Consider the following 27,716-nt stretch of genomic DNA (forward strand, 5'->3'; position numbering starts at 1 on the left):
TTTATCGCAACATTTTATTTTAGTAGGAAACAAATTCACTCTGTCAAATCATATCATAAGTATCTTCATTTTTCATCAATAACACCACAAAATATATAAAGCATAAAAAATAATTATAAAAGAGAGATGTATAACTTTTTAAAAAAAATAATGAAAGAAATGAACTGCAAAATTTGACAATACTAAACAATAAAATGAATATTTTTAGTTCTGTCTCTATTAAGCAGTTTGGTGAGCGACTTTTTTTCATAAACAGCCAATTTGAAAGTAACTTTATTCTGATTTGATTTTCGATTTCTTCGGATAAAATCCCCGATTTGAACAACAGTAACACCATTTCCTTCAATGATTCCTAAAAAGCAGATAAAATAATTATAAATTTGAAATTGTAAAAATATATAGTACAACTGCAAAGGTGTAATGTGCTTCTTATGTTGGTCAGTGTAATTTTATTTTCATGTGACTTTTTATAATGGGATTTTCAAAAAAAAAGTACATTTAAACATAGATAAATACACTAAAAGAAAATAATTATGCTTAATTAAAAAGGCCCCCCCCCCCCAAAAAAAAAAAAAAAAAAAAAAAATAAACAAATAAATGAAACGACCAAACAAACAAACAAAATCAAAACAAATTAAATAATTATTATATGACGTTTCATCTTCTTAATGAACAAAAGATAAACGTAAATAAACATTCATGATTCTTGTAATCTATTGCTTTATTAAAACTCCAGCGTGTGTTTCTAGAAAAAGCCGAGGACGCTTACCCTACTGGTGTTCCTGGTCCATTTTCCCAGGTTTAAGTGTAGTCCGAGTTGCTTATTTACTTTTGTTACTTGTATGTATTATTTTGATTATTTTATGTCCTTTTTCTGTGTGTCTTTTAGCCATATCTGGTATTTGTCCCTGGATTACATTCTTTTGATTCCCGCTATAACATTGGTTCATTATGAGGCTGACTTCATAGCTGATCTCATCAGAAAGAAAGGATATCGTTTGGCTAGATCCTTCAATCTCAGTTTCCGCTATATAGATGACGTATTATCTTTAAACAATCCTAATTTCGGGGATTTGATACATCGCATCTACCCAAAAGAACTTGAGATAAAGGATACTACAGACACTGTGAAGTCAGCCTCTTATCTTGACCTATACTTAGAAATCGATTGTAAAGGAAAACTATTGACCAAACTTTACGACAAACTTGATTACTTTTCATGCAGAATTTTAAACTTTCCTTTCATCTGTGGCAACATCCCTTCAGCACCTGCGTATGGAGTGTTCAAATCTCAACTCATACGTTAAGCCAGAGATTGCCGAAACTACCCAGACTTTTTGTATCGCATTAGAACTCTAACAAATAGGCTTCTGGAACAGGGTTATGTTGCTACAAGATTGAAGTCATCACTACAGAAGTTCTATGGTCGTCATTATGAACTCGTGGATCGTTATGGTGTATCCATCTGCACCATGAAAACTGATTTATTCAACGGGTCATAGTTTTCCTTTCCTCGTTTGTCTACCCCGGACTTGACTTTTTATGAGCAACTCTGTGGGTGTTTCTAGAAAAGCAGGGGACGCTTACCCTACCGGTGCACCTGGTCCATGCTCCCAGTTTTTAGTGGAGTCCGAGTTGCTCATTTGCTTTTGTTACTTTGTATGTATGATTTTAGTTACTGTATGTTCTTTGTTGTGTATGTCTGTTTTCCATGTCTGGTCTTTGTCCCTGGATTACATTCTTTTGATTACCGCTTTAACCTTGGTTCCCTTGATTACTCTTTCACAATTGAAACAATGTGCGATTTTAATAATTTGATTCGGTAATGTATGATAAATTGAATGCAATGTTAAAAACTGTGAATACAGAAGTAACATCAATCAAAAATTAATAAGATTTTCTTATTTAATTCAAAAATGCCATTTTTGGGTTTAATATTTTCAAAAATTACCAAAAAAGATATTTTTGGTCACTTTTAAGTTCAGTCGCGTTTTTCGCAATACTAGGAATATCGCTCTATTCAATTTATATACAGTCTGTGAAATAAAAACAAATTTCGAAAGATAATTGAACAAGTTTAACCTTGAAGTAGTCCTTGTCGTCATGTAGTTAGGTTGATGCATTTACCATCATAGCACTGCTCTCTTCAGTTTTTGTGACCTCATTTCGTTTGTGAGAGACGAAAGACACTAATTCAACATCTGAAAAGTTAAAAATTAGTTCTTCGTATGCAGATGTATTCGTTCTATCTGATAAACTGGCCGTGAAAACCATTATTAGATTGCCATTTCTTTCAAAGTTTATTTCAGGAATGTTTCTAATTTTTGAACAGGCCATTTTGTATAACCTGTTCAAAAAGTAGAAACATTCTTTATAAATTAGTTTCAAATGTATAACAGTCAAAATATACATATTTGGTTCGTTATCAAATTGATACTTTGTTTTGGTTTATTTGAATAGCAGAATGCGGAACAACCAATGTCAATAACGTCACAGTACTAAGCTAGATAATACAAATAACCTGATTTGCTAAAAGGGAACAAACCAATCAGAAAATTTGTAATAAATGAGTAATAAAGGACAAGAAGCATATTGCACTAGTACTTTCAATGTTTTAGTTTAAGTGTACGCACTGGATACTACATACCAATATCTGAATTATATGCCATATTAACCCAATACGCCTATATAGCCCAAAGGGCCACCGGCCTCAGGAATAATAAAAGTCGAAGGCTGATACGGCATGTGATACAGATTTTGAAATGTAATGTTTATTATATCATATATTTTAACTATACTTCAAGTGTGTTTCGAGTAAGGATGTAATATCGGAAAAGCCAAAAACAAAATATATTAGGGTACAATATAGGTGTTGCAATGAAGCTCCTGGGGTGTTATACAGGTTATTTTATATGGAATAAGTGATATAGGGTTTAAACAAATGTGTAAAACGCATAGATACAAAAACGTATATTTTAATCTTATTACATATCTATAATGTTAATATAAGATTAACATTTTTATATGTTTTACCGAGAAAAATTGAATTATAAGATGGAACAAGAAGAACAGGGATATGAGTGAAAATATCAAGATTTACTCATCAAATCAAAAAATAAAGTTACTTGGAAAACATCAATAAAAATTCGTATCAGTCAATTTGCTATTGTTGATGTTCTTTTTTAAATCTACGAAAAATCAAAAATCGTTTTATCATGGTTACACTATAAGTTAAAATTTACATATATGACTGGTATTTTTTGTATTTAAGACTTAGAGTAGGGGATACAACTCTTACAAATCATTAGAATGTTTGTATTCAGTATTTTTACATCTATTTCATGTAAATATCCAAGTAACTTGGACTGATTTCATTCCGTTTCAAATGAAAGCTTGATATTCAAGAGTTATATCCCTAACCCTAGGTCTACTTCCTTAAGAAGAATATTCTAACCATACCATTCGTGGGTACACTGGTATCAGTAGAACCTTTGTTTCGAAACTAAAAAAAGAAAATAAGTGAAGGCTTGAAAAATGTAATGTAACACAATTAAGTGCCAGGGATTAAAATTGAAATAAAACATAAAATATGTTTTGAATAAAACAAACTAAACCAGACTTTGAAATGCTGGTTGTTTACACAAACAAACTGTTTTAACTTTAATGAATATTAATGCATTTTGAAACTATTTGCTCCCAAGTGAGGTCAAATTCAGAAAGTTTAACTTGATAATTTTCAATGCTTTTTAAATCAAAATTAATCTTTTTTTAAGTTTTGATTTCCAACCTTTTTAAATATGTTCAATGTGGGAAAACTTTCAGATGACCAAGATGTCGTAGATGTTGCAAGATCTTTTTGGCTTCTGAATCTTTTAAATGATTTATTCATTTCTTTCTTTACCTGAAATAACATAATCATGTAACCGTTGTATTAAATTTGTTTGATTTGCCCAGGCGTTGAACTTGAGTGAAAATAGTGTCGCTGTCTGAAATAGTCTTTGTTCGATGACTCATTGTATTAGAATTTTTACAGATAAGCTGTAAAACGAAGGTTATCCTTTTTTATTTTTATTTATAAATTCCGTCCTTTGAATAGTTTAAATTAAGAAGTATGGCCTTTTTGTTAATAACATGTTTGAAAAAAGCGACACTAACCACAAGCAGTTCATGTGGTCAGTGGTTTCAGAGTTCCGATTGATTACAGACCTATCGCATTTTGTAGTGAAACGTTTATACACCAAACCACTTTTGAACATTAACATGCTTTCGGTTGATACAAGTGTTCGGTTTATTAAGTTTTGAAATTCATTGAAATTAATATGTCAGATAGAAAAATACCAAGCATTTAAACATTGTAAATTTCGATATACTGTTCAAGGTATAACCTCTCATTAGGAGAATTTGAATTGAATACATCGGAATATTAATATCTAAAATTTGATTGTATGTTAGTACTGAAAACCAGGAAGCCAAAGCTATAACCAGGAGGTTCTACAATGTACAAATAAAGAAACGAAGCCACGGTGGTTTTAGAAATTTTGAAATTTGCAGCACAGCAAATTTTGATAAATAAGAAATAATGTAATTTGGATTCAGATAAGTCGGACACCTGGGTTGGTAAATACATTCGCGGACCTTTGGTCCACCAGCAGCGGTATCGACTCAGCAGGTAAAAAATACCAAGTATATACATATTTACTTAATAATGTGTCCTTGTTTTGTTTTTTTTTCTGTTCACTTTTCTGTGTTCTGCCTTTGTAATACAAAATAATAAAAAAAAATTGAATCATAGCCTTGACATAAGTATAATATATCAGTGATGCAATATTTAGTTATACTAAAAAGGCAAACTCTAGATAAGTCGAATCTGAAGTAGTTTATAATCAAATACTAATCAGACCTGGGATACTTTTTGAAACATTTTTTGAAAAAAAAAACTTACAGTTGGATTCATTAAGGTATGCATCAGGAATATCAGGGCGCCCTAAAAAATAATTCATCCATAGAAACTAAACATCTATAGAATTTCTTTTCTGGAGCTTCTAACAGTATAATTTTGATTGTTTATGTTTCGGAGTATCTATTTATAAATAACGCCACTGAAGCTTCTTCCATCTAATAATGATACCAGTTATATGTTTATCATACTCGTTTGTGAACAAATTAGTGCAGAAACAAATTAAAGAAACAATTATGTTGATCAATCAAGTCACCGATAGGTTCTACTCATATTTTTTCATCGCTGACATATTACAAAAATCATATGAAATGAATCTCGGATTAAAAGTTGTATTAAGTTTATAAGTCTTTGTAAACTAATTCTCTTCCTATGACTTTTTTGTCATTGCAAAGAACGCATATGTGTGTTTTCACAACAAAAAAACTTGATCGATACTCGTTAATTTACTTATGCCAGCAATCGTAGCAAACAATTCAGCATCTCAGCATCTCGTTTTTCTCAAAACTGTAGAATGACGTCATAATTCGAGATAATACAGTCATTTGGAGAACAATTTCTCACTATAGAGAGAAGCATATTCCATAAACATTTGAACTATGTGCGATTACTCATGTTATGCATTATCCTTATGTTAACCATCATCACTTCAAATTAATGGATCACATGTGAAATGTAAAGTTCAACGTAACGTGATATGTGTAAACAAGCTCACTGGTTATCCAAAATGGTATTACCTGCAGTGAGTTACAGACAACAAACAAGTAAGCAAACACAACTGTATCTCCATCGATAGAAAAAAGTCCAAAAAGCCAGGTTAGACCAAACATGGGTGCTAATATCAGTAAACTGCGGACTCCTGTTCTAAAGCAAGACAAATAAAGAATCAAATAAGAAAGCTAAAATATTGATTTTTTACAATTAAATTATGAAAGATCATATACATGACCAAGAGTTAAGTAAATATATAACAAGTAACAAAAGTCATAATAATGCGAAACATAGAGTAAAGATACGCAATGTTCTGAATAGAAAAGTACTATGTAAATTTTGCATAGGAGTAACCTCTTACTAGGAACATAAGAACAAACTCATGGAAAAACAAAGTACTATTTCTCATTCAGTACAAACATTTTTACGCTATAAAAAACTGGCTTAACCCACCGTTTCCATGGGAAAAATATTGTCATATTCCTTTTTGACTTTTCCTTTCAACTACTGCCTAGGGTTTATCAATTCGGTAATTTTGTTATTACCCTAAATTCATCTTACTTTATTTTTTCTTTCTTGGTTTTATTCATTGCTGCTCTCGTTGAAAACAGCTTCTTTAACAAAAGACAGGTAATAACTATATTAACCTGAAAAAAATTAATAATAATAAATTGACAAATAAACTTTGTTTTGTGATTACAATGATTTTTATCCATTGATTCTAACAATTTAATAATGAGTTTACTGCAAATTTCAAAAACACACCAATTCGAAACGTCAAATTATGCATGACGTTATCAAAAAATAAAATATTTTGTCTTAATGCAATAAAAAGAAAGAATCGCATTTTGTCATGTTCATTTTTTACATTATTGCTGCTGATGTCATTTTTGTCTTGATCTTCGAAACTTGCTTCATTTGAAATATGGAAAAAGTCTATTTAATTGTGTGTATGTTATTGTTTTTCATAGACGATAACAAAAAAATGCAAGTAGCTTTAACATGAGGAACCCATTCTGACACGAGGTTTGATTTTGATATCTTTGATTTTTTCTTTTGTTTTGTTGCTCCCGTCTTTCAAGCTTATATTTTGATCAACATGAAACAGTAATTGCCATTTTTGTGAATTGAGAAATTTATATTTACAAAATACAGATAAGAACGCAATGCATAACACACAAGACAGACAAGTAGCGGTCTTTGTAAGAATCATGCAAAATCTGAAAAAAATGTGATACACCCCAATTACATAATTTTATTTTTGTAATTATGTTATTTTATGGTTCTATACTATGAAATGTGTAATTATTCATTCAAATCTGCCTGCTCTTAGGAGATAATCAACATTGAAAATCCAGTAGATTCTATTGTATTGCAGCGTCATTTACAGAGTTATCTCCCTTAATTTTGAAATCTACAGTGCATTCTATATAATTTTTATCTCCTAAGAGCACAGGTTATATGAAAAAATACATGTTAATTTCTGTTTACTTTGACATTTCTAACAAAATATCAAAAATAAAAATATGTAGGCTTTTTACCCATAAATCACATTTTGCATGATCCTTAGCTGGAGTGCTACTTAATCTTTGATTATGATTGTAATTGCTATAAGCTATAAGCTATACCTATTTTTAGTATTACTCATATGTTTAACTCACTAATTATGTTACCATAAGTCATAAAAATATTGAAACTATTGTAACTATCATATTAAAATCGAAATAATTCACATTACAGAGTCCGACATTCATTACTTGTTTCACGACGTTCTAGGTAATTTACGTCAGTAATTTTACCTGTCACCCGGGCATTCTAATTTCTGTTAAATATTTGATATTTGAATATTTGAATATTCCTGAGAGACTTACTAGAATAACTGCAGCACATGGACCAAAGAATGAATAAATCAAACCGTTGTCTGTAGTCAACCAACAGCTACAAGAAGCAATAAGAAGATGTAAACATAAAAAAAATGGAAATGTCTGCAAACACCGGAGTTTCTACTAAAAGCATTTAAGTAGTTTCAGAAAAAACAGACTTTCGAGTTGTAAAAGAAAAATACATGACGAGCTACAAGTCATGTTAAAATGATAAGATCAAATGTTATTGGCAATCCCTAAAATATAACCTGTAATAGATGGTTAGTAATGAATGATGAATTTGATAAAGCGTTTTACGTATGGATTTGAAAAAAAAAGTAGAGCTGTTTCACTTCAGTACTCACAATTTATCAGTTCCATATCCTTTTAATTTCGTTATGCTTCCAGATATCACAACTATTAGTAAAGGGACTCCTATAAGAATAATAAAATGAAAATAGAAGATAAAGAGTTCATATAAAATACAGCAATAATGAATATCAGAAAATATAAGAAAATCCTGCACTGTTTATTACTTAAACAAAAATACCTACGAAATTTACATTTTTTTTAATCTTAAGGAAGGAAAAAAAAACCAACAACAAGGCATTTTTCTTCTTAGTTCTCTTATTCATCAATGACTTTACATATCCAGTTACGTTATGTTATATAGAATTACAAATATTAATAAAATGAAGATATTCTCCTTTTTCATACACAAATAATATATAATAACATAACACGTTGGTATTATGAACATTTGACTAAATATTAATGCTAAAATGACCTTCTCAACAGACAAATAAAATGAATACAAAAGCAGGAGGATTTGTGTTCATATTTGGTTTTAGTAGGATTTTTGGCTTTGTTCACAAGGACAGGGCTAAGGAAAGGAATGCTCTTGATTTTGTGGTTTTTCATAAGCCTTTATATTTTGAAGTTTTTACTAAAAGCTGGATGTGCAGTGTAGAATCACATCTCTGCTTTATATTAACTCGGAATCTTTATGGCAACTAACATTATGACTACTTAAGACTGTTTAAACATAAATAGTTTAAATCATATATCATAATAAAATCAGTACCAAATGATATAGGAATTAAGAATCTATTTATAGATTGCCTCTGTTTGAATACGGCCACAACCAAAACTGCATGGATAATTCCTTCTGATGCCATAAGACATATGACTACAAGAAATAGGTAGTGCAGTGACACAGCTACACCTGTACAGATATCCTGAAAATTGATTAAAAATATAAAGGGATTAGGTTTTCACAAACAGGTCATTGATTCATTGGAATTGACAATTAAAATTTGAATGTTGTAATACCCATATATAGTATCGTGCAGAACAGGAATAAGTAAATATTTTGCTTTTTCATTTTTAAACATTTAAATAAATCATAACCATAATGTCATGCTCCCATCAAAAGGGCGTAGTTTGCCCAAATTTAAAATGTGCCGTGTAGTAGAAAAATGGAATATTCAACAAAAAATGAACAATTTCATAGAAGGTTCGGTGCCTTTTTATTAAATAATAATGCTTGGTCACCAAGTTTTTGCTTAAATCATTAATTTCGAGCGATTCCATTGATCGTATTTATGTTGATGAAAAATTTGAGGTTATTCATAAAAAATGGATCTTAGAGGTGACTGTTCTATCCAGATATGTTTTTTTTTTCGCGAACAAAGAATGATTGCAAAATTGTCTTCATTTACACATACACAACGTTGAATTATGATTATTTTTAAATATGTAATTCTCTGTATTCAATGAAATAAATTGGATATACCGATGTAACACAATCGTTTTAGTTATATCATACCTTGTTCTCTGTTCTTTCTACTCCAAACATATAGGTGAAGTATGCCACGATTAAAGTTATACACAGAAGCATTAATACTGCTGCCTTGTCTGATTTTAGGTGCCTACAAAAATTTTGTTTATGACATAGTCAATCTCAATCTTAGAGTTATTAATGAAACAATAGAATGAGTATATATTCAAAAAAGTAAATACACAAACAAGTATGCAAACACCTATTTCTAACTCAAAATAAGGTTACTGGTGCACTCTGAGAAATCATCACTTTTCACATTCCATAAATCTGCATTGATTTTAATGATTATTTACACCTATATATAAAAGTAAGCCACTTTCGTCAACAAAAGTTACTGTACTTAACAATTCTTTTAGGATTCTCACAGGATGCTTTTTTTTGCATTTACAAACACTGGTCTCTCTACGCAAATAGTTTGCATATTTACAAATGTATCTCTCGGCAATTTATCTTCATAATTATGTTTATGGAGTAGGAAATAGTAATGACGTAAAGTAAAGTAAAGTTGGTAATAATTTGACACAATTATTATCAAAATATGTGTACAATTTAAAGAAACCGACACAACATAATTACAAAGCTTACCTCCACAGATATATGTAAATAAATATAGTCATCATCAGGCACACATTTGATATTATGAAGCCAATTACAGACATTGTTGACATGATCTCATGGTGTTCTTTATCCTAAAATAAAGAAAATTGTAAAACACAACCAGATTCGCCATGACTACTTCTTTGCTCACCATACTTTGTAACAACCTGACCCGGAAGTTTTACAAACATAATTTTGTAATTATAAAATAGGGAAGGCACATCTTTTATATTATAAAACACAGGTGTGAAAGATATAAAATATATTTGCAACATCACTTATATGAATAAGTTACTGAGGTAGTCAGACAAGCTTTTATTGTGGGATATTATACTTGATAAAAATAAGAAGCCATTACTTATATAGATAATAAGAGGGATAAAATTCATTACTGAACAATGGAGCAACTCAGTAGCATGCGTTATGATAGATTCGTATGCTGATTCAACTATAAACAAAGCTGTACGTTCACATTTTCAATAAGGAAAACGACAAATATCGAGAACTAATAACACAATGCATTATTGTATTCACTTTTTCGACATTGACTTTGGTTATGCAGTCGGCGCGAGCGGAAGTTACAAATATTGATTTAAAAAATGAATGCAAGATTCTATATGTTATGTTTAACTCAAAAACCAACAAACCCTCGAAAAAACTAGTTACTTACAATTTCTTCTACGCTTATTAAAACTGCAAAATTTGTAAGATGGTCACATTGACATTCCGTGAAGGTTTCATTCACGAAACTAGTTCGACATCCATCCACAGACCAAACACCTCCATTCCTGAAATTGATTTTATGATATCTACAACAATATTTGTTACTAATCAGAATTTACCAGTGAAAGTGGGTGCTTCCACATAATTAATTACTATCGTTTTTAAACAATTTTAGCGAAAACCTGTTTGAATGAAAACTAAAAGACATTACACTGTTTTGGGTGATTAATATAAAACAAACCAAATAATAAAGTGAACCTAAGGACAGGAGCAGAAAAAGATTTATACAATTTCAAATGCCAGATCAAAGTGTAATTCACATATTGACAAAACTTGAAAATCAGAGCTGTACTTTATCAATATCATTCTATTTTAGTGTTAAGTTGAGAATTGTTTCCCTGAGGGGATTTCATATCCAGGATCAAGAATGTTTATAAGTCTTTTTTAAGTATGAATTGTCTAAGAGGGAAAACGGTGATATTGTTCTAGCTATCATGTGCTTTAATGCACCATTAGTATCCTTTTACTTTTGTTCATTTCTTCCGTATTTATTTTTTCTGTCATAAACTGGGCAAGGTTTTGCTGATTGTTCTTGTCAGCTTCCTTGTCATATTTATATTGTTCATTTTGATGTTCCATCTGATAAAGCATGATATTTTTTCGCTTCAACATTCAAAATACTAAATTTTATTTATTTATTTATTTTTTTTGGTCATCTAGTCAATTAGTACATTGACAAACAATAATTGTTTTTACAGTTGTAATTAGGTCATAGATATGACAGATGTGAAATAATGCCTCAGGTTATACATTGTATTGCCGAGATTTAATAGTTTGAAACTTAAAGTAATGAAAGGGCTAAATTTACATGTACATGTACTTTCAGTGCCAATTTGTTGGACCTTTGTAAACTGAGAGATATTTCACAATTGAAAAAAAAAGTTCTTTTATAACTGTTCTAATTAGCTTTATAGTATAAGATATCAACCCACAGTTCTATGTTTACTTCGTTAAAAATAAATATGAATTTTTACGTTTAAGACTTTTTCGCTCAAACATTATTTTGTAACTACACTATTACAGATATTCCCACTGACTTTTATTTTATTTTCATTAAAATTCACCTATTTGTTAAAAAGAATTTCAATAGGACATGTCAAAATATTTAGTGAAACATGAGGAATTTATATTTGTCGGCCAATTTAAAACAATAAGCATGATGCATTAAAATACATTATAGCATATATCATTCATTAACATATTCTCTATTTCTATTGAAAATAATCCAATGTTCAAAAATGTAATTGACTGTAATTGAAAAGTAATCGATGATTACAGTGCTTTGAGAAGCTTTAATCGATTAAATTACTAAATTATAAATAATTGAAATAAATGTCGATTACAGTTTACTTTCGATGACTCACTATGTTGTGATACAATTGCTGGATTACAATCGATAAGGATGACTGATTACGATCACACCAACTCTGTTATACATTATGTTACGTAATTTTATTAGCTAAGGACTAAATTTGAATAATTTTATTTAATGTATATATATAGAAGATTGAAGTAAAAAGTAAAATCGCTAAAATGAACACATTCATATTTTTTGGTCGCTACGACCTTGACCTCGTCCGGAAAGGCCGGTCCGCCCGCCATCACCAAACCAATTTCCGGGTTTAACTTAGTTGCAACTCGGCTAAAAATCGATTTAGTTTAACAAATCAATGATTGATAAGAAAGATAGCTGACTCCTTTAGAACATCGCTGGTAAAATTTATAACGAAATCGAACTTACGTCGAGTGTTATTTCACTACGGTAGGCACATTAAGGCTATCAATGTATACAGAAATATGATAAAAAAAAATTCGAAAGTGGACTATAAACTTACGTATTCCAGTATGAACACAGTCGGCCTGTTAGATTTGTCTGTCAAAATAGAAAAAAAAAGGTGCAAAAAACTTTTATACAAATTCATCTCTTATTTTTAACAGAATAATGATTTTAATGAAACGATAATAGGCACAAATAAATGAAATAAAATAGCAGTCATCACGTTTTTTGTTTTTGTTTTTGTTTTGTTTTGTTTTGTAATGGTAAAAGAAAAGAATCTCTATTATTTCAATATCGACGTTTGCGATTTTAAAGGAGCTGAAATACTGAAATTGTAGTAATTTTTACGGTTGCTTATTTTGTCAAGTGAACACAATTTTCGCTTTTTAAAAAAGGTAAGCCTTCCATAGTGTTAAAAGTCTATTTTGCGGATACTATTAGTCGCGCTTTTTTTTTCCACCACAAAAATAGCAAAAATTAGTACACCGCGAAAATTAAAACTTTACAGTATTTAAAACAATGAAGTGTTAGATCTGCGCTTGTCATATAATTACATCATTCAAATCTACCCTATATAATGCTGTGTTCGACAAAATATTAAAAGGTTACAGACAACAACTAACGAGTGATACAATATAACTACTTAAGCTCCAATAAACCTGTTTTTTTTTCGATATGTCTAAAACGGGCTTTTCTGTTATGCATAAAAAGGAATAAGGATTGACATAAAAGTAGCAATGAAGATAAAAAAATACCTTTTTTATTTCAAATTTTATCTGTACAGGTGGGTCAAGTTTCTTTAATATGTCAGCCTTAGGTATCGAGAATGCTAAAATTGGAGATCCTATTTCTTCCATCATAGATCTAAACGGAATAAAAATTACATTGATATCTTGATAATCAATTTTATGAAAAATTCAATTTCTAATCGTATAACAAGTTTTTATTATTATCTCATAAGCAATACTGGGTTATGTGACAGTGCAGTGATGGTGACGTGACCAATGTTTAATGGTTAGATTTTGATTCTAAAAATAAATGCAATGAATGACTGTAATGCATTTCTGTCTTTTTAGTGAAATAATCAATGCCCGTGGAGCACACTTGGAAATATGCAGGTTATTCGGTGTTCCTCAACATGTTATGGCACCCTCTGTCTCTAAAATGCCGTTTTAACTTTTTTAACTAATTATACCTACCTTTCAGGTAAGAATTTGCCAAGAGTCTTATAATAGGCAGCATAGTATCGCACGTTATCAGAAACTGAAAATGAATTTAAATCCATATATTTAATTTCATCAAACAATTATATGCAACCTTTCTTATCCCCATTTGACTCTCTTTTTGGTAAGAAAAAATAAAACTTCATCTGTTGTCTAACTAAAAGCGGACCTTTACATCCTTTATTTAACATGAATCTTCCTTTTTAAGGAATTCAAACTTTTGTTTGGTTTTAATTTTAGCTAATATGTTATGTTATTACTTGTAGTTTCTAGGGATGGACAAGTGCATTTTTACTCATTCGTTACATACTAACTGAAGTTAAACATATAACTAGCATTTACATCGTATCGTACTGATTTCTATGAATTGAATATTTGAAGCAGGTTTCCTAAAATATAGTAACAAAGATAAGCCTATATAATTTCACCTTGGAAACATTTTATTTAAATGGATCAATCTGGACAAAACAGAAATAAGGGCTAGGTTAAAGTTTTCATTAGAAAAAAAAGAGGGATGGGTTTCTTGTTTCTTATGCCATTAATCCGTTTTAAGGTACCCGTCTGATCATAAAAAAAATTCCAATTTTTTACTAGTTTCTATATGTTTTTTTTAGTGTCTGTGTTTATTCAGAAGCAGATGTAACCTGTAACATGATAAGTTATAGCTTGAATGGTCTTATCGATAGGTGTGTAAATTATAGTAATTTAAATGTCGTTCTAGGTCCTGATGGAATTTGGACGACCTATCTATGGCCCTAGTCTAATATTTCTATATTTGCACATCAGAAATCACACCTTCAGTAATATCAAGGCCAAGCGTTAAATTTGTATAGATTATTGTAATGAGACTTCTTCTATAACTGTCTTGTAAGTTTTGTGAGGTGCTGCTTTGCTTTTACGTTTAGTTCGTGCTTTTGACTACTAATTAAAAAATTGTGATAGAAATCTGAAAAATTAACTTACCATTCAAGCTATTTTGTATAGTTTCTTTTGAAAAAAAGACAGCACTTTTGATTTCCGATGATATTTTCGTTGGAAATACTATCGATCTGATGTTCGTGTTTTCAATCTGCAAGACTGTGAATTATAAAAAAAAATGTCTTTACATTTTGTATCAAGCTATAAAACACTGATGTATCCCACAATCATTGGTATAGAAAAAATATTCAAAGGAGCCTATATTTTACCGGAAATCAAAAGAATGTAATCCAGGGACAAAGACCAGACAGGGAAAACAGACACACACAACAAAGAACATAGAATATCCCCATTATATTGTATTTTTGGTAATAACAAATTAAACTTCATCTGTTGTTCATCTACCTAAAAAGCGGAACGAAACTTTGCATCGTTTTTAAATATATATCGTCTTTTTTAAAGGAATTTCAACTTTGGTTTCTAAATTAAGCTTACAAAGTGACAAAAGTATATGAGCAGATCGTCTTCCACTAAAAAATTGGACCAGGTGCATTGATAGAGTAAGCGCCCTCTGCTGTCGAGATGCTCATTAAAAGTCAAATCCGGTTTGAAGAAAATACAACTATGACATGTTGTACACATCGGTTCTCAGATACACCTAATGATCCCCGAGTTTATGATGATGACCATTAAACTTCTGAAGTGAGGACTTCAACCTTGTTTCAACATAAGCTTAATTTAAGTCAAACGCGTACACAAAAAGTCTACGGAGTTACAGCAAGCTCTGTCATAACATATTTCAAAGACAAATCCATACCAATTATTTCATATTCCTATACTTCACCCATTGCATCCAAAATTTTCAATTATAAAAGGCTATTGCAGAACCTCGAGATTGAGGACTTCAAGGCTAAACCACCTGACTGTTCTTGCAAAAGCTCTCCATTCAAATATGGTGCTTCTAGTCACGTCATTACGGGAGATTTAACCATTATCGAAAACGAATCTCTACGTAATATCCTTTCTAAAGGTCCCAAGTACCGTGAACCACGCTCCATAAATTGGAATTATAACTTTAAAGTTCTTATGGATGCCGTCGAGGACTATGCAAGAAAATGGATAAAAGGAGAACAAGAAGACATTGATTCTCTGTCATAGTGGTTAAAGGCCGTGAGGTCTTTAATTTTGAAACGAATGAAAGTTTTAAGTAGGTCAATGAGTGCCAAGGCTACATCAGTTTTCAAAGACCCCGATGTAGCAAAAACATTGTCTACTATACATGACAAATATGTTGTCGTACCAGCAGACAAAGCCCAAAACAACTTTGTTTTTGTCTGCAAAACGTTTTATATCCAATGTTCATTATCAGAGGTAGACGTAGATAATAATAGCAGTGATAAGACTTAAACTGCTACCACTCTCTCCAAAGAAGAGATTGTGGAAAACCATAAATCTGTGCTATCCTCTTTTGGTCTCTCTACCAAGGACGATGATTGTGATTTACCGTCTATGTACTGGATTCCTAAACTTCACAAGAATCCATACAAACAACGTTTCATAGCTGGACCTGCAAAATGTACCACCAAACCTCTTTCCAAACTTTTAACTTCTATATTCACAACTGTCAAAGAGGGTATGCAGTCCTACCACAACACTTGTTTCTCCCGTAGTGGTATTAATTCAATGTGGATTTTGAAAAATTCGAAAGATCTTTTGGAGACAATCAGTTCAAGACTATTATCTGAATATAATAGCATTAAAACCTATGATTTTTCAACACTGTATACTTCTATTCCCCATACTCATTTAAAATCCCGACTTAAAAACATTATACATCGTTGTTTTTTCAAAAAAAGATGGTACACCTAGATACAAATATATAGTTCTTGGTAGAGATTCCTCATACTTTGTAAGAAATAATCCCAGATCATCCTCCAAATATACAGAGGAAGATGTTTACAAAATGCTGGAATATTTGTCAAGTGTGGTGAACGTGTTTTTAACAAACGGTCGGCATTCCAATGGGAACAAATTGTGCTCCTTTACTTGCCGATCTATTCCTTCACTCTTATGAGGCTGACTTTGTAGCTGATTTGATCAGAAAGAAAGAATATCGTTTGGCTAGATCCTTCAATCTCAGTTTCCGCTATATAGATGACGTATTATCTTTAAACAATCCTAATTTCGGGGATTTGATACATCGCATCTACCCAAAAGAACTTGAGATAAAGGATACTACAGACACTGTGAAGTCAGCCTTATATATGAATAGGCTTCTGGAACAGGGTTGTGTTGCTACAAGATTGAAGTCATCACTACAGAAGTTTTATGGTCGTCATCATGAACTCGTGGATCGTTATGATGTATCCATCAGCATCATGAAAACTGATTTATTCAACGGGTTATAGTTTGCCTTTCCTCGTTTGTCTACCCCGGACTTGACTGTTTATGAGCAACTCGGCGGGTGTTTCAAGAAAAGCAGAGGACGCTTACCCTATCGGTGCACCTGGTCCATGCTCCCTGTTTTTAGTGGAGTCCGAGTTGCTCATTTACTTTTGTTACTTTGTATGTATGATTTTAGTTACTTTATGTTCTTTGTTGTCTGTTTTTCCATGTCTGGTCTTTGTCCCTGGATTATATTCTTTTGATTACCACTATAACCTTGGTTCCCTTGATTACTCTTTCAAAGTGTGATTGTTTAAGAATGAAAAGAAATTGGACTCTCGCTGTAGTTATAGCAACCACTTAAAATTCAGCATCACTTGGTTAATTCAACTTACCAATATTGTCACCGACAACAGAAATAGATTGGTCAACTGGGAGTGTCTTTAAAACTGTATCAGATACGTTGCTCACAATATCCATCACTATTGCAGCACTGTTAACCCCTGTCTGAAATGATTTTACATAGTAAAGTTTATTCAAATATCATTAACGATGCAGGTACTACTACAAAACGAACATCTGCATTATTTTGCAGTAAGTTCAACTCATATTGTCGTTAAACTTTTACAAATCGTTTTTTTAAATATAGTTGAAAAAAATAATAAAAAGATTATCACATATACAATGTTTGATTATAATCTATACACACAAGTTGTACTTCAAATATGGTATTAATTAAAAAAATATGTTTATCTTTTGTTTTGATTTTTATCATTATTATTATTCATTCAGTAAATAGTTGATACAATGTAACTAATATTCTAATTACTTCGTCATTCAAATTATTCCAAGACTCTTCATTCCTATCAGATAATACTACATCTGTTGCTTGAAAGAACTCCTGAAACAATTATATAAAATCTCTCTTATTATCAGAGAGGCACAATGGGTTTTGCTCAGTTGAGCCTCATACTTATCAAAAGACAAGAAATTTCTAATTATAAATATATTAGTATGAAATAGGAAATGTCAAACTGTTTACTGTTATTTTCTTAAGCATTTTGTGTGGAAAAGTATCTTGAATAGTTGAATATCTTCACTTTCATTATATATTTACAAATATTGAGGCAAGTACAAACATCGTATTGTGAAAAAAAAAATTTCTTTAATGATTTGGTCGTATATATTTATCTTCTTCTTGGGCGGCTAGTTATTTGCGAGAATGGAGGATATGATACGAACTATTGATATGAAAAATTCACCATTGAGATTAGTAGTTCTGTGATTCTGTATCATTTTCTATTAAACCGCATTAGACGTGACGTTCGCAACGTGATTTTGCCGACAATATTGGTGATTTCATAGAAGGACGATCGCTAGAATTTCCGTCAAATTTCAAGCAGCAAAAATATTCCAACGGAATCATAGAAAAAAAGGTTTTACAACTCATGAAAGTTGAATATCGCAAAGTATTAACTTTAAGAATCATTAAAAACTCGCCGAGGCTTGTGTTTAATGATTTTGCAATTAAATAACTTGAGTAAATATTTTGCGATATTCAACATTCTCTCATTAAGAAACTTATAAATATCATTACCACAGTTTCCTCTACCGTGATGCCTTCCTCCCGGTTCATTACAATATCTGACACAGTAGCTAACACCTGGACTGCTGATCGAACATCACTGGCTGAAAATTTAGTTTGAATAATCTCTTTACTTTCATTCTTAAATTCTCGAATTACATTCACTAGTTTTTCAACTTCTACTCCCTGTTTGATTATATTCAACTGAAAATAGAAATCGAGAATACCATAAATACCATAAAAAGTAATGTAATTTTATACATACAGCTATTCAACTTAGCTTTTCGTCCGTTATGGAATAAAGGGATGATTCAATATGTATCTAAATGTAATGCATAAACTATGTTTTACATTGATATTAGTACTCTCGATTGCTCCATAATTCATTCAGTGTGGTAATAAGAATATGTAAAAAAGAATATATTATACCATAATTTAAAGATTTTCCAAACTCACACGCAGCAACAATCCTGAGACTTATATATCATACTCGAGTGGTTTACTGGTATAACATAGTGGCGACCTGACCCATAGTCGCCAGGTTTCCCATACTGGAGTGGTTTACTGATATAATATAGTGGCGACCTGACTCACAGTCGCCAGGTTTCCATACCCGAGTGGTTTACTGATATAATATAGTGGCGACCTGACTCACAGTCGCCAGGTTTCCATACCCGAGTGGTTTACTGGTATAATATAGTGGCGACCTGACCCATAGTCGCCAGGTTTCCCATACTGGAGTGGTTTACTGGTATAATATAGTGGCGACCTGACCCACAGTCGCCAGGTTTCCATACCCGAGTGGTTTACTGGTATAATATAGTGGCGACCTGACCCATAGTCGCCAGGTTTCCCATACTGGAGTGGTTTACTGGTATAATATAGTGGCGACCTGACCCATAGTCGCCAGGTTTCCCATACTGGAGTGGTTTACTGATATAATATAGTGGCGACCTGACTCACAGTCGCCAGGTTTCCATACCCGAGTGGTTTACTGGTATAATATAGTGGCGACCTGACCCATAGTCGCCAGGTTTCCCATACTGGAGTGGTTTACTGGTATAATATAGTGGCGACCTGACCTATAGTCGCCAGGTTTCCAGATTTGCAATAATTGATTTTTCAAACATTAAAGTACGAGTCCATATGAGATTCAGACACTATCTATGGTAAGTTTATTCATGGTGTAGAAAAACCGATGCACCAGATACTGTTTTTTTTTCTACATATGCTATATTTTAATGTTACAATAGTCCTTTCTGTATTTAGATCTGTGGAGAAAACTATACTTGAACGTCCCTCTAAAATCAACCAAATCATGAACGGTAACTCTTGCGAAATCTATAAAAAAAAATATCTCAAAATCGCAAACCCAAATGAAAAACTAAGACTGGTTATGTGAGCTATAACGGTTTCTGAACAAGAAATAAAATTAAATTCTGTGGGTTTTTGACATGCATCAATCACCCCCTGTCTGATTTTTATAAAGACTGCTACTTAAAGTCTAAAAAAGCAAAACGTTTACTTGTAAAAATGTAATTGCGTTTTAGACGTCTGTTTGATTGATTGATTATTGGGGTTTAACGCCCGAGCATTGATATTTCAGCTATATTCAGGCGAAGAAGATGAAATGAATGATAACATGAACATGATGATGATGAAATGAAAAAAAAAGGGATCGGACACAAGGATAATAGGGTCGCCAAATTTTGATTGCCACAAGAGGAAAGATAGGGATGGGTAGGGTCGGGCAAAATTAAACTCCTGTGGCGGAGCGCAAAGGTTCCTACTCCTATCGAATACCACTGCAGGGTTTTTTAACGTGCGATGAACGTGCATCTTTCCCAACACGGTGCACCACTATGGTTTGTGGTCAGGTTCTCCGTATTATAGCCTGACAACCCCTGCATGTAATACACCAGGGGTACCACATTCCACCACCTGGGGCACACATTCCAGTTGCTCTGTTGGCAGAGCGCTAGCCCCCGGCTAGGTTTCAGAGCAATATTAGTCGCCTTTTACGACAAGCTTAGCGCTGCTGCAGGCCTATTCTTTTGACACCCGGACCTGCACGGGACGTTTTAGATGTCTGATGAAGTAATCAACCTTGTTCTGTATTTCAGCTATCTTTACTCTGGTACAGATGATATGACTCGGTTTCATCCACGTGCCTTTGTAACCATCTAAGCGACATTTCCGTGATACCAAACCTTTTCAAAAATGAAACTCTTATATAATTTGCAATTTTGTCGCCACCATGAACTCGTGGGTTGTTACGGTATACCCATTTGCACCATGAAAACTGATTTGTTCATCACGTTATAGATTTCCTTTCCTCTTTCGTCAACCCCGGACTTGACTTTTTATTAGCAACTCAGCGGGTGTTTCTAGAAAAGCACAGGACGCTTACCCTACTGGTAAACCTGGTCCATGGTCCCAGTTTTTAGTGGAGTCCGAGTTGCTCATTTACTTTTTTTAACGTTTTATGTATTATTTTAGTTACTTCATGTACTTTGTTGTGTATGCCTGTTTTCCATGTCTGGTCTTTGTCCCTGGATTACGCTCTTTTGATTTCTGCTAGAACCTTGGCTCCCTTGATTTCTCTTACAAAGTATGAAGTGGATAATTAAATGAATCAACATAAATTGTAACCATCATATGCAATTTTCTACACTTTGTGACATAGTAATGGATAGAACCTATTTAATATAACTGTGTGGCACTACTAAAAATATTATTCTATTTATAAAACGTTGAATTCATTCAGCAAGATTGGTTTAAAATTACCTCATTTTAACCCAATTGAACAAGTATACTAGAGAAGTTGTTGTTCATTGAAATACAAATAAGTGCTTATTCAACAACAGCAAATGTAGTAAAAAGAACCTATTAAAAGACATTTTGACTTGATTTCTGTCTAGTATCATATTTTTCATCACTGATAAATCGATTTTCTTGTTGTACATTTAAGTTTATAAATAGGCTATACTAGAAAACCTAAATCGTGTTAACTAGTATTTTTCCGTATTGAATAGTTTGAAAGTTTTAAAGGGGGAAACCCGTAGATCAAGGTTTCTCGTTCTGTTAACATTTCCCAGTAGTTTATGCATTTAGCAATTGTATTGGTTTCGATACTTCAATAGTTTCATTAAACAACAGGTCTAAAATACCTACCAATATATCCAGTACTGCAGTTCTTTGTTGCAGTTAATCCCGGAAAGGTTTCCGGCCATGTAATATTTCTATCGTCAGTCTGCGCTGGACAGGGGATATACTCTGTATTTCAAGAATAAATAATGAATATGAGGTTTATCGCTTAAGTTGCTAATTAGTTCCCTTTTCTTTTTTCGAAATTTTCATATATGGCGAATACACTAAGCCCGGCTCGCGACTCACCCATTTCTAAATATATAATTAGGAAAAAAATATTTTTACGTCATTATTTGTAATACCAACATTGTCGTTTCAAACTTTCTGGTTTTTAACTTGATATTACAATTTGTTATACGGACATCTATTTTATTTTACTGTTGCCTCGGATTTTGTATTATTACCCTTCATATGTCTCAAATAAAGCTCAGTAGTTGATAGTTGATTTTAATTGACACATAAGGAATGAGGCTTTGCGATGTTATCCGATTGTGCAAGGACTTTTTTATCGCATTAATGCCCGATCATTTCAAAAAGCCTGTTTGTTGCGTTATGTTGGAGTGGAAACTCAAGCCTTCAGCTATGTGGCTCATTATTCTGAGTTACAATACAAACATATGACTAATACGATAAAAAAAACCGCTTCAAATTGAATCAAATGATAAAATAAAATAAAAAATATGAAAATTTAAATTCCAGTCATCTCCCTTTGGGGTCTTTCGACATTGGTTATATTTCGTCATGCACATATAAGTATGATACCTAACATTCATATAACATTTCATAGAAATTCCTTGAATTGATTCGGAGAAGGTTCGTTTACGAGATGATTTCCCTTTCGGGACTTTCAACAGTAATAATATTTTTTCATGCACATCTTTATATGATGCCAAACATTCCTTTTTAAATCACTTAAGCGTTTTTAGAAAAATTGTGCTAACAAGGAATGTAGATAGTCGAACAGAAAGACACACAGGACAATTCTTATGTATTCCAAGGCTCTACTGATTGCCCCTGGAAATAGGGAGAGGTGGGTAGGGTCGGGCAATTTAGCCTCCTGTGGCGGAGCCCTATGGTTCCTACTCCTATCGAATACCACAGCAGTGTTCTTTAACGTGCGAGGAACGTGGCATCTTTCCCAACACGGTGCACCACTATGGTTTGCGGTCAGGTTTTCCGTATTATAGCCTGACAACCCCAGCATGTAACACGCCAGGGGTACCCCATTCCACCACCTGAGGCACACATCCAAGTTGCTCTGTGGGCAGAGCCCTAGCCAGCGGCTAGGGTTCTGAGCACTATTTAGTCGCCTTTTACGACAAGCTTAGCGCTGCTGCAGGCCTATTCTTTTAACACCCGGACCTGCACGGGGCAGTTGTGAGTATAGAACTTAAAAGTTTAAGTTTTGAAAGAGGTTTAGTGGTACATTTTGCAGATCCAGCTATGAAACGTTGTTTGCATGGATTCTTGTGGAGTTTAGATACAAATCACAAGTGACAAACGGAAAATATTGTGATTATACCTCGTCATTTGATATGTCCTTTGTTCGAGTTTGAAATTATAGCAAATTATCTTAAACACGCTTCATGAACTTTGTAGAAAGAAAAAGTTATTATTTACTCCCTTCGACAGGTCGATACGACAATACACTCTCGCTGCACCTAACATAAACTGACATATCTATAACTCAGATTCGTTTATCTAAGAGAATAATTTATTCATTATTTTTTTTTATAATTCGTTCAGTTTAATGTTGATCGCCTTTATCAAAGTAACATTTGAGCGCAAAACAAAAATTATACTTCCGGTATTGAAATATTTGTTTCAACAACTTTTAAAGGACCATAGAAGTAGTTAGAAGTAGTTATAGAACAACTTAAGAAAATTTAACCAACACCCACTATTAATAATAAAGTGCAACAATTCATTTACAATTATATGATAAAAATCATTGCAACTGAAGTTAAAAGTATTTGATACATATATACTCTGATATTGATGTTTAAATGACACAATGAACATACACATACATGTTTGAAACGACTTCAGCGTGTGTTTATATTTAACAGAAAAAAAATACCGCAGGTATACCCGACCATCTATAATGAAAAAAATATATATATATCACGTCTTTTATTGTTTTTTTCAAAAAATTATTTGGATGTACATGTAGTTATTTGGCGATTACTGGAACAAAAACTTTATTTATAAAGTACTTACCAGACAACATCTTTGTTTTTTCTTCTGCCGACCCCTCAATTACCTCCCATTTCACTTCTCCTGAGCCCTCGCTATCATAGTCCGTTAAAAGTGCTAAAATTTCAAGAGGAACAAGAATACATAGACGTGTATTACTAGTGGAGGGTATATTAATGAGAATTTATTAAACCAATGGAAAAAAGTTGGCCAGACGTAATGTTTAATTAAAATGAAAATTATGCAGGCTTTATTAAGTTATAGCCATGCCAGATATGAATTCTTAATATATCTACAACTAATAATTCATGTAATTAAAATCCTATTACTTCTTAGTACGTCTTTAATATCTACTTGGAAATTATTATTATTTGTAGGAATGTAAAGATTCATGTTTCATTCTATTTGAAAGAACTGTGTGAAATAAAATGGTATCTATACTATTGTTGCTCATTTGCTTTTGTTACTTTGTATGTATGATTTTAGTTACTTTATGTTCTTGTATGTCTGTTTTCCATGTCTGCTCTTTGATCCTGGATTACATTCGTTTGATTACTGTTATAACCTTGGTTCCCTTGACTACTCTTACAGTGGTATTTATTTTAGCAACGCAGTCCATTCGCTAGTCTTACAGTTCTAGGGAGCGCGGTGGTCCTATTTTGACTAACTACAGCTGCGTAAAAATCTGCGATCGTTAAACATGCTTATATACAAATATTTAGTTTTAAAAAAAGCCAAAATATTATTTAATATACTTCTGAACAGAATAAAATTTGAAGAACCAAATAGGCTTATTTTCATTTCAAATTATTATAAGGGTACAATTGCATGATAAAAGTTTTACATTTTGTTTTGGAAAACTAATACATATTTTTATTTGATGTGTATCATTACTTTGGTAGCAACCATTTCATTGCTGAATTGAAGCTTTCCTTATTCAAAATAATGAAATGAAAAAATACGGTTGATATCTATATTTATGATAAGGTTTATTACTGTACTTGGTACAATCCCTTTAATGTTATGTGTAAAACAATTCTAGAAAGTAACTTGAAGATAAATAAAATCGTATAATGATATTGTTTATATATTAAAATTTAATGATTGTCCTATAAGGTTCAGCATATTTCAAGTTAATAGTCAGTAAGAGACTTCAAATGGTTAATGACATAATTATTATAAAAAATTGCATTTATGAGCAAAAAAAGTGAAATGTTGAGTCATATAAAGTACCTGAGTTTCTTTCTTTTCCAAAATCCTCTGTCTGAAATAAAACAGAAATGTACCTATTGCATCTAAATGGTAAAAACTTATCATATTAAAATAAACAGTACGTAATTTTTCCTAACTAACAGATCGAATAGACAGGACCACATCTGATTTCCATCACAGTTTAAAAAAAAAAAGTCTGCCCTTAAATTAAAATATCCTGGTCACAGTTTGCTATTTTACTTGGCTTGACTTTTTATGAGCAACTCGGCGGGTGTTTCTAGAAAAGCAGAGGACGCTTACCCTACCGGTGCACCTGGTCCATGCTCCCAGTTTTTGTGGAGTCTGAGTTGCTCATTTGCTTTTTTTACTTTGTATATATTATTTTAGTTACTTTATGTACTTTGTTGTGTATGTCTGTTTTCCATGTCTGGTCTTTGTCCCTGGATTACATTCTTTTGATTACCGCTTTAACCTTGGTTCCCTTGATTACTCTTTACCATCGTTCAATTTTTCACATGCCCCGAGTTTAGTTACAACAGTGATTCAATGAACAAATCCAAGATTTTTTGTTTAAATTCCACTCATTACCTCTGGTTTTAATGAAATCATTTTTTGAACATAAATATGCACAAGAAAGATATGTTTCAGAGAAATATTTCTATTCATTATATCGCGGATTTAAGAGATATAACCCATTCATCCATTTTGCATTTTATATGATATTGAAATTCGATGTATAAAACAGCGATAAAAAGCATCACTTATGTTTTTATTTTTTTAACTTTATCAGGGGTATATTTTTACTTCTATCCATCCATTATTGCTTTAAAATCACTGTTTTTTTAATTACTACGAATTTCCCCTTGCCTGGTTCTCATAAATAGCTACAATTAATCCATGAAATCTGTTCCGAAACTGGTCTTTAGTACTATTTGGGTAATAATTAACGAAAGCGGAGTAGGATATTTTAAACATCCTTTGCTAAGTGTATAGTACTATGGTCAAACACATAGATTAGACAGTGCTATTTGAAATTTATATGTACCACTTGAACAAAACAACCTCTTAGAAAACTATTCATGTTTCAAATAAGGATGAAGAAATTAATGTTCGGAACGGAAATACATAATACAAAGGTGAACACCCAATGATCGCAGTTTTATTCTATTCCGATCGCCTTAATAGAGACTTCCCTTTCGACTAAATTCTTGATCTTGTCAAGTCATTTAATTTAATTAAGTCATATAGAATAATTGTACTGAAGAAATGAAGGAGGAAGTCTAAGAACAGTGACGGTCACAAACTTCAAGTGGTCAATCTGATTACGTTAAAAGTCATATGATATATATATAAAATATACACATGTATATAAACTGCTTCGTCGGATCAAATTGATACAGGGAAGAGAAAGTAAGCATAGAAAAAAAATTCCCAACGATGTTAAAACTGCCAAATTTGCCAAGCAAATATTTAGTCATTTCCTCTGCGGGAGTCCTCGTATTCTGAGATGTTTATATAATATTGATTTGTTGTGACATGTATCATTAATTTAATTTTATCCTCTATTCTACATAACACCTAGATAAGCTGTCTCGCACTACCATTCAACGTTTACTAAGTTACAACCCTAGATTAATCCTACGAGGAGGAATGACCCGGCCAGCGAAAGCTGTATTTCTATGTAACATACCTGGCCGAGTGGTCTAGGGCGCTGAATTTTGTGCAGCAGGCGGTGACAAAAATGTCACAGCGGTATGAGTTAAAGTCCGGCGGATGGAACGACTAAAAATTTGCTTCGAAAATTTACAGTTCTAACATCGTTGGGAATTTTTCAGACCTCTCTCTCTCTCTCTCTCTCTCTCTCTCTCTCTATATATATATATATATATATATTTGTTTTTAAATCTTAACTTAATTAAACAAAGAATAAATGAATTTAAAAAGTAAAGAAAAAAAATAAAAACAAAAAGGGCTATTCATATATACATCTATATATAAATAAGGGTCTGAAAAATTACCAACAATATGGAACTTTGCAAATTTTGGTCGTTCCCACCGTGGGACTCATACTCGTACCGCTGTGACATCTAAGGCAACACCGCCTGTACAAAGTCCAGCGTTCTAGACCACTTTGCCAGCTTGTTTTTTTTAAACAGTCCCAATAAGTTTGTGCCCATGTTAATCAAACGACTTCTTTAAAAAATGTTGAGACAAAAGGCATTCAGACTCAATTATGACGTGTGTATTTGTATATACTGAGAAATAGACAATAAAACAAGATATATTAGAAATGTATCATAGTTTACATGAAACACTGCCCCATGCTAAATAAAATTAATATCAACAAATACAACTGCAACAAAAAACTATTTAAAAAAACCACAAAACACACACACACAAACCTGTTTGGAGAAGGTACATAATTTAAGGAAAATCAGACACAGAGATAACTTTGTTGCATCCATTCTTAACACGACACTATCCGTATGTTATCAAACGAATCTGAACAACATTTCC

The 27,716-nt window shown here is 32.2% G+C and overlaps 1 protein-coding gene across 3 annotated transcripts; it reads right to left on the reverse strand.

The window, feature by feature from the left end:
* On the reverse strand, positions 1 to 27,716 carry LOC148628684 (adhesion G protein-coupled receptor L2-like). Of its 3 annotated transcripts, XM_088592455.1 has the most exons (25): positions 27,602 to 27,716; positions 25,221 to 25,251; positions 24,012 to 24,104; positions 21,816 to 21,917; positions 20,748 to 20,851; positions 18,654 to 18,845; positions 17,886 to 17,957; positions 17,452 to 17,563; positions 14,717 to 14,830; positions 13,730 to 13,793; positions 13,286 to 13,394; positions 12,589 to 12,626; positions 10,641 to 10,758; positions 9,959 to 10,062; positions 9,359 to 9,461; positions 8,615 to 8,768; positions 7,896 to 7,965; positions 7,540 to 7,606; positions 6,230 to 6,315; positions 5,695 to 5,821; positions 4,943 to 4,984; positions 3,788 to 3,901; positions 3,460 to 3,502; positions 2,083 to 2,201; positions 1 to 352 (listed from the first exon to the last, which is right to left on the reverse strand). In XM_088592455.1, the coding sequence occupies exons 1-24, from the start codon at positions 27,662 to 27,664 to the stop codon at positions 2,110 to 2,112; spliced, it is 2,214 nt and encodes a 737-aa protein (XP_088448581.1). In that variant the 5' UTR covers positions 27,665 to 27,716; the 3' UTR covers positions 1 to 352; positions 2,083 to 2,109. The 3 variants fall into 3 exon arrangements, with proteins under 3 accessions (XP_088448581.1, XP_088448595.1, XP_088448589.1); XM_088592469.1 differs by lacking the exon at positions 20,748 to 20,851 and having other exon boundaries at positions 18,654 to 18,745; XM_088592463.1 differs by lacking the exon at positions 25,221 to 25,251 and having other exon boundaries at positions 213 to 352; positions 27,602 to 27,709.

Source organism: Perna viridis, chromosome 1 (genome assembly GCF_037379345.1).
Source record: "Perna viridis isolate PV_CMFRI_1.1 ecotype Kerala chromosome 1, ASM3737934v1, whole genome shotgun sequence".
NCBI classification, from domain to species: Eukaryota; Metazoa; Mollusca; class Bivalvia; order Mytilida; family Mytilidae; genus Perna; species Perna viridis.